The sequence below is a fragment of the Sapajus apella genome, unplaced genomic scaffold (assembly GCF_009761245.1).
Source record: "Sapajus apella isolate SASKATOON/1434 unplaced genomic scaffold, GSC_monkey_1.0 scaffold45, whole genome shotgun sequence".
NCBI lineage: Eukaryota > Metazoa > Chordata > Mammalia > Primates > Cebidae > Sapajus > Sapajus apella.
Window position 1 is genome coordinate 14,351,078 of NW_022436985.1, and position 8,390 is coordinate 14,359,467.

At 41.8% G+C, this 8,390-nt stretch overlaps 1 protein-coding gene across 13 annotated transcripts in view; it reads left to right on the top strand.

The window, feature by feature from the left end:
• The first annotated feature begins 54 nt into the window (after positions 1-54).
• Positions 55-8,390, top strand: part of HELQ (helicase, POLQ like) — a 49,667-nt gene continuing 41,331 nt past the window's right edge. For 7 of the 13 annotated variants that reach the window (XR_004257331.1, XM_032239725.1, XM_032239723.1 and 4 more), the window contains exons 1-3: positions 55-539; positions 2,272-2,986; positions 7,300-7,478. Coding sequence is in view for 9 of the 13 variants with exons in the window: in XM_032239715.1 (XP_032095606.1) it covers positions 246-539; positions 2,272-2,986; positions 7,300-7,478 (1,188 nt within the window). In the remaining 4 variants the exon portion in view is untranslated. Of the gene's footprint in view, positions 540-2,271; positions 3,073-3,423; positions 4,809-7,299; positions 7,479-8,390 lie in introns of those variants that run through there. The other 6 variants (XM_032239726.1, XM_032239718.1, XM_032239727.1 and 3 more) reach the window with 6 other exon arrangements.

Sequence of the window (8,390 nt, forward strand, 5' to 3'; positions counted from 1 at the left end):
TACGCATGCGCAGCACCCTTCGGTTCTGGCCCTTGCTTGGCGGCAAGTCACGTGACGCTTATGATTGGACAAGGAGAGTGCAGAAGTTTATGCTTGCTTCCGGTCCGCGAGCCCTGAGAACTAACTTGGGGGCTTTTCCCAAGGTGGGTGTAAAGGCGAGCGCCCGCCTCCCTCTCTCTCTTCCATTCGGGTTTAGCGTCTGGGTCACTGAGAATGACTTCTGAATAGGGCCCTGGGCCCTTGCCATGGATGAAGGTGGTTCCCGCATCCGCCGGCGGGTGTCTCTCCCCAAAAGGAAACGTCCAAGCCTGGGGTGCATTTTTGTCGTTCCCACCGCGGCCGAGCTCGAGCGCGGAGATGAGAAGAAGGAGGAGGAAATGGTGGCTGAGAACAGGCGGCGGAAAACTGCGGGCGTAATACCGGTCGAGGTACAACCCTATCTACTCTCAGATTCCCCTGATTGTCTTTTCCTTGGAGGTGGTGATACAAACCCGGACCTCCTACGTCGCATGCCCACTGACAGAGGGATGGGATATCAGGTACTGAGGGCTTGGAACTTGAAACTGCAAACGTTTGGCATTCTTCCCAGATGCAGAGTTGACCAAGTTTTATCGTCGCCTTAGTTTACTTCTCTCGTCTTGGTTACCACCGTTAATCGGCACTTAGGAGTTATTGATTGCCTTGTTATCTACATTTCTGTATAAATATGAAATGTAAACCCCTAGACATAAAAGTTGTACACACAGCAAATAAATGGCATGACTGAGACGCAAATCTAGGCTTCCAAATAACAGCAGCTCCTACTGTACAAATAAAATCTGCTGTTGATTGAAGACCCGTTATGTTAAACTAGTTACATTATCTAGATTTTACGACAGTAATCAGGCCCTGAATAGTTGAGATACTACAGTTCTTACTCCATTTTACTATAATCACTTTACTATATTGCTGCCTCCAAGTTTACGTCTCTTCTGTGTAGTAGGCCACCCCAAGTCTGTGGTCAGATTCTCAGTCTCAATTCCAAATTCCTAAGAACTCCTTCGAAGTGTCTACTGGTACAGCCATGATTCTGTTACAGGCCAGTCTCTGTATATTGGAGTCTGGGAGGGCAGAGCTGCAGGTAATCAGAACCATCAAATGCGCTGACATTTCGTATATATCTACCAGTCTTCCTGTTGTTTTAGTACAGGTTTAAGAATTAGAATCTGGCCGGGCGCCGTGGTTCACGCCTGTAATCCCAGCACTTTGGGAGGCCGAGGCGGGTGGATCACGAGGTCAAGAGATCGAGGCCATCCTGGCCAACATGGTGAAACCCCGCCTCTACTAAAAATACAAAAATTAGCCGGGCGTTTGGCAGGCGCGTGTAGTCCCAGCTACTTGGGAGGCTGAGGCGGAAGAATCGCTCGAACCTGGGAGGCAGAGGTTGCAGTGAGCCGAGACTGCGCCACTGTGCTCCAGCCTGGCACAGTGCAAGACTGCGTCTCAAAAAAAAGAAAAAAGAGTTAGAATCTGGCCGAGTGCAGTGGCTCATGTGTATAATCCCAGTACTTTAGGAAGCCGAGATGGGAGGATCACTTAAGCCCAGAAGTTTGAGTTAAAAACCAGCCTAGGCAACAGAGACCTAGTCTCTACCAAAAAAAAAAAAATGTTTTTAATTAGCCAGGTGTGGTGGCCTGCACCTTAGTCCTAGCTACTTGGGAGGCTGAGGCAGGAGGATCATTTGAGCCCAGGATGTTAAGGCAGTGAGCCGTGATCATGCAGTGGCTGGAGCCACTGCACTCCACCCTGGGCGACAGAGCAAGACCCTTTTCAGAATCCCAGTATTATCACAACACATAAGCTTGCTGTTTAGGCGAGTAATTTAACCTCTCTGGGCCTCCATTTATTCAGCTGTAAATTGGTGATGATATCTATTTACATATAGGTGTATGATCCGTATGTGACCACAGGCTAGGGTGCAGCCCTAGCCTGAAGCTTTTATTCCTTTTTTTTTTTTTTTTTTTTTTTTTTTTTTTGGTTGAGATAGAGTCTTGCTCTGTCGCCCAGCCAGGCTGGAGTGCAGTGGCACCATCAGGGCTCACTGCAACCTGTGACTCCCAGGTTCAAGCAATTCTTGTGCCTCAGCCTCCCAAGTAGGGATTACGGGATTCTACTACAGCCAGCCCATTTTTGTATTTTCAGTAGAGACGGGGTTTCGTCATGTTGGCCAGGCTGGTGAAGCTTTTATTAATGAAGCTGAAATTACTGTAAGTGTTTTTGTTCTCCTTGCAGCATAATGACAGTGAAGAGGACATGTTTGGTGACTATGATAGCTTTACCGAAAATTCCTTTATAGCTGCAGCTGAGGACCTGGAGCAAAAATATATGCAACTTCCTGAACTTCGGAAACATGCCACAGACTTTGCCACTGAAAATGTTTGCTCAGAAAGTATCAAAAACAAACTCAGCGTTACTCCCATAGGCAACTTTACTGAATTACAAACTGATAAGCACACAGAGAACCAGAGTGGATATGAAGATGTCACTGTTGAACCTGGAGCTGATCTTTTGTATGATGTACCCTCCTCACAGGCTATGTACTTTGAAAATTTGCAGAACTCTTCAAATGATTTGGGTGATCAGTTTATGAAAGAAAGGGCTTGGAAGTCATCCTCTCACAACACTGTGAATGAGGAATTGCCCCATAATTACATAGAGCAACCCCAGCAAAATGATGAGTCCTCTTCCAAAGTCAGAACTAGTTCAGATATGAATAGGAGAACAAGTATTAAAGATCATCTAAAAAGTGCCATGACTGGAAATGCCAAGGCCCAGACACCAGTATTCTCTAGAAGTAAACAGCTCAAAGAGACTCTCCTATCCGAAGAAATTAATGTTGCTAAGAAAACAATTGAATCATCATCAAATGACCTTGGTCCTTTTTATTCATTACCCAGCAAAGTGAGAGACCTTTATGTCCAGCTCAAAGGAATTGAAAAATTATATGGTAATGCTTTTTGCTGGAATAAAAAAAATTTTTTCCTATTGTTACCATAATATTAGTGCAAGTCAATAGGAACAAATGCTTTCATGGTCCATACTATTTCTTTTTTTGTTGTTGTTCTGTTTTTTTGTTTTTTGTTTTGTTTTGTTTTGTTTTGAGACGGAGTTTCGCTCTTGTTACCCAGGCTGGAGTGCAATGGCACGATCTCGGCTCGCCGCAACCTCAGCCTCCTGGGTTCAGGCAATTGTCCTGCCTCAGCCTCCTGAGTAGCTGGGATTACAGGCACGCGCCACCATGCCCAGCTAATTTTTTGTATTTTCAGTAGAGACGGGGTTTCACCATGTTGACCAGGATGGTCTCGATCTCTTGACCTCGTGATCCACCCGCCTCGGCCTCCCAAAGTGCTGGGATTACAGGCTTGAGCCACTGCGCCCGGCCTGGTCCATACTATTTCTAAAAACAAATTATCAGTGGTCTCTCAACCCCTTCTATCCCTATCATGCTGCTACTGAACCTCTATCCTTCCCTTCACAGTCGCACTTATCAAACCAGTTATCCTTTCTGTCTGTTTCCTCACCTCACATAATTCCTCTAATTCCTCATCTATAAGAAAGGAATTACCAGGTGTGGTTGCTCACACTTGTAATCCCAGCACTTTGGGAGGCTGAGGCAGGTAGATCACCTGAGGTCGGGAGTTCAAGACCAGCCTGACCAATATGGAGAAACCCTGTCTTTAAAAATAAATAAGAAAAAAAAATCGTAAATTGTTTTACAAGTTAGATTCTGGTTCAAGGACATGCCAAATTACATGTTGGTAACAATTGTCAATAATTATATTGGTAGCCTCTAAGTAAGAACTTCAGTAAATTACCCCACTCTAATTCTGGGTTCATCTGATGATGATGGTGTCTAAACCCAGTGATATTTTCAATGTTTGCCTTATCTGACTTCCCAATAACTTACCTGATGCTATTGACTACACCCTTCTTGAAATTCTTGTTTCTGGACCTCCTTACAACCACTCCTGTTTTTTTACTCTGTCTAGTGAATCCTCAGTTTTCTTAGCTGATATTTCCTTGGCTGGCTCTGTCTTCTCTACCAAAACTTAGTTGTTGCAGTATGTCTTCACACTCACAAGTCTTGAGTAAAAGAAGTCAGTATTAGTAATACTGTTGATTAAAACTAAGCATCTTTTTTTTTTCTTTTTCTCCCCCTAACCTCCCACCAGCAGCCACAGCCACCTCTCCCCACAGGTGCATCCCCGCCACCACCCAGATGCTCGGCCTTGTGCTTCGACTCCCAAAATTAAACATCTGCAGTTAAAAGTCAGGGATGTCCAATCTTTTGGCTTCCTTGGGCCACATTGGAAGAAGTATTGTCTTGAGCCACAATAAAATACGCTAACACTAATGACAGCTGATGAGCTAAAGAAGAAAATCCCAAAAAAAAACACAAAAATCTCATAATGTTTTAAGAAAGTTTACAAATTTGTGTTGGGCCACATTCAAAGCCATTCTGGGCCTCATGAGGGCCATGGGTTGGACAGGCTTACGTACGAAGAAACTTTAATATTAAGGCATCTTGTGATGTCTTTCAAAAATCCAGGGTCCTTGCATATATTTCAGATATGTTTCATTTCAGACAAAGAAGGGACAGTTGCTACCATACTGGAAGGTCAGCCTATCAACTTTTACTTCATAACTTTTCTGGAACTCCTATTAGGATCTTATGAGTGATATGAAAAATCGGGTTCTTAGGGAGAAGACAATCGGATTGGTGAAGTAGAACTACAGGAAACAAAGTCTAATAAAAGACTCTGCAAGAATCTAAATTGTGAGGTTCATGGTTTAAGAGGTAATGGTGTGCACTATCCTGGAAGTAGATGTTAACTTACTTACCTCTGCTTTTCTCCTAGCACCTTGCATTTTGTTTAGTCTGCCAGAATGAATACCCTGAGGATAGGGCTCTATGTAACTCATCTTTTTCTTAACTAGCACTGTGCCTGGTACACTCTGGTAGGTTCTCAACTGCTGGGGGTTGTCACTTAAAAATGCAACTTTAGCACTCTGGCCTTAGTTCCACATCTATAAAAAGGGGTACTTTTTTTGCAAGTTAGATTCTGTGTCAAGGACATACCAAATTAGATGTTGGTAATGATTGTCAGTAATTATATTGGTAGTTTCTAAGTAAGAACTTCAGTAAAGAACAACTTTTTAAATCTTTTTACCTCGAAATCTGGCTTAACATGACTAGATTAAAGCATAAATACATCTGATACTTTTTATGAAACTAAAACAGTGGTTCTCAAGTGTGGTTCCTGGACTGCAGCATCAACATCACCTGGAAATTTGTTAAAGCATATGTTCTCAGACACTTCCCCAGACCTGCTGTATCAGAACCTCTAGGGGTATGACCTGGCAATTTGTGATCACGGCTCACTACAGCATCAACCTCCCAGGATCAAGCAATCCTCCCACCTCAGCCCCCCAAGTCATGGGGACTATAGGCGTGCGCCACCATACCCAGCTAATTTTTTAATAGTAGAGATGGTCTCATTTTGTTACCTATGCTGGTTCTGAACTCCTGGGCTGAAGCAGTCCTCCTGCCTTAGCCTCCCAAAGGGTTGAAATTAGAGATATGAGCCATTGCACCTGGCTAATTTATGTTTTTGATGTGAAGATGATATAAATATTATTTTGTCATGTTATACTTAAAAATCTGAATTGGATAAAATGTGGCTATAGTTAAGTTAAATTTTGGCATAAACATCTAATTTGATAACTTGAATGACACCAATCTGAAGTATTTTTGAATATTCAATATTAAATTTAAGTATTTTTGAAGTATTTTTAAAGAAAAAATACAGTCACTTGTAAGATTTGGGAATCACCCTAAAGCGCAATAAGTTAAAGTTACTTGTAACTGTGATTCAGATATAACTTTTTTTTTTTTTCAATAGAGATGGGTTCATATTGAAATTCTGGGCTCAAGTGATCCTCCTGCCTCAGGCTGCCAAAGTGCTGGGATTATAGGCATGACCCACCGCTCCAGGCCAATGATCTGCTTTTTTAACTTGACTGTACATTGAACATACATAGGTCCATCTACTCTTCATTTTTAAACTGTAGAGAATCACACTGGGTGATTGTACAATAATTCATTCAGCCTTTACCCCCACCTCCGTGGCACTTTGTACCTACAAACAATGCTGTGTGAACATCCTGCAAATAATCTTTATATGCTTTGGCTTCTGTTCTGTAGACGTAGAATCCCAGAAGTGATACTACCAGATCAAAGGCAATGTGCAGTTCTAGTTTTGATGATACTAGATTACTTTCCACAAAGATTCTAGCGGTTTATCTTCTCACAACCATACATGAGAATGGCTGTTTTCCCCCCCACATTAGTCAGTTCTGGATTTTACATGTGTGGGGCTTTTTTTTTTTTTTTAGATATTTCTTTTTTATTTTTAAAATTTATTTTGCCAACCCAGTAGAGAACAGTTGAGCATCTTCTCATGTATTTATTGGCCGTTTGCATTTCTTCTTGCTATGAAGTGTCTTACATTTTTTTGCTCAATTTTCTAGTGATAAAACACTAAAGCACATTTTTAAAGACTTTTGATGATTTTCATTATCAGATTATCCTACAGAGTAATTAATACTAGTTTTCACACAACATCTTGGATCTGGTCTATTTTCATGAATACCACCTTGCTAAATTGTGGGAATCCTAGTCGTGCCAGTTAATAATCCTAGTCTTTTGTGGTTTAAACAGTCTGAACATTTAAAGTGGTTTTTGAGCCATTCAGAGTTCAGGTCTCCATGAGAGCTAAAGTTTTTAATGGTTTGTGTAAAACCTAATAGATTTGTTTCTCTCCTCCCCCTACTTCTCTCTGAGATGGCTTTTGGCTGCATGAGGAAGGGAAGCTTACATAATCTCCTTGCGGAACATAAGAGGAAGACATTAGAATACACATAGATCCTTGTACTATCCCTTTGCTCTTCTGATATCCCAGATGACACTCCTTGTCCAGCAGGCTGCTACCTGCCTTGCTGTAATATTGGACCCAAGTCTGTAGCTGGTGAATAAATAGGCTGGTTGTCCATCTTGCTGCCTAGGCCTGAACTAGGCCCTCACTGCTGTACTACTTGCACATTTGGTATTTTTGCCATGTAACATTGGTTATAAGTACATTTATCCTTATGAGAAGACTGTTCCACAAAAAGTGATTCGATTTTTTTCTTAGAAAACTTTTGAGATTCAAAGTTTGGAAGGGGAAAATAATGCCTTTTTTTTTTTTTTTAATTCCACAGAATGGCAACATACTTGTTTAACATTGAAGTCTGTGCAAGAAAGAAAAAATTTAATATATTCCTTGCCAACAAGTGGTGGGAAAACCCTCGTGGCTGAGATTTTAATGCTACAAGAACTGCTTTGCTCTCGGAAAGATGTTTTAATGATTCTTCCATATGTGGCAATTGTCCAAGAAAAGGTGTGTGTGTGTTTTAAAATAAATATTATTTGCTTATGCTTTGACATTAAGATCTGAAAATTAGCATAAATGTAATGATTGTATTGTCGAGAAGTACCTCTTTTTTTTTTCTTTTTCTTTTTTTTAAGATAGTCTTGCTCTGTCACCCAGGCTGGAGTGCAGTGGCATGATCTTGGCTCACTTCAACTTCCACCTCCCGAGTTCAAGTAATTCTCCTGCCTCAGCCTCCTGAGTAGCTGGGACTACAGGCACACACCACCATGCCCAGCTAATTTTTGTATTTTTAGTAGAGACAGGGTTTCACCATGTTGGCCAGGATGGTCTCAAACTCCTGATCTCCAGTGATCCAGCTGCCTCAGCCTCCCAAAGAGCTAGGATTACAGGCATGAGTCACTGTGCCTGGCGAGAAGTGCCCCTTGATGGAGAATTAATATTTTTGAATTATAAAAGCAGTGTACAGTACCTAAAATCTCTTCGAATACTAACTACCTATTGTTGAAAGTTTTATTTTTTTTCTAAACTGGTGGATTAAATGTCATCTTAAATATTCTGTTACTATTTACCCTCCTTTTTCTTTTTTGAGATGGAGTCTCACTCTGTCACCCAGGCTGGAGTGCAGTGGTACAATCTCTGCTCACTGCAACCTCTGCCTTCTGGGTTCAAGTGATTCTCCTGCCTCAGCCTCCTGAGTAGCTGGGATCACAGGTGTGTGCCACCATGCCCGGCTAATTTTTGTATTTTTAGTAGAGATGGGGTTTCATTACGTTGACCAGGCTGGTCTTGAACTTCTGACCTCAAGTGATCCTCCCACCTCGACCTCCCAAAATGCTGGGATTACAGGCATAAGCCACTGAGCCTGGCCTATTATTAAAATTAGAGTTACTCTGATGCTTTTTTTTTTTTTTTTTTTTT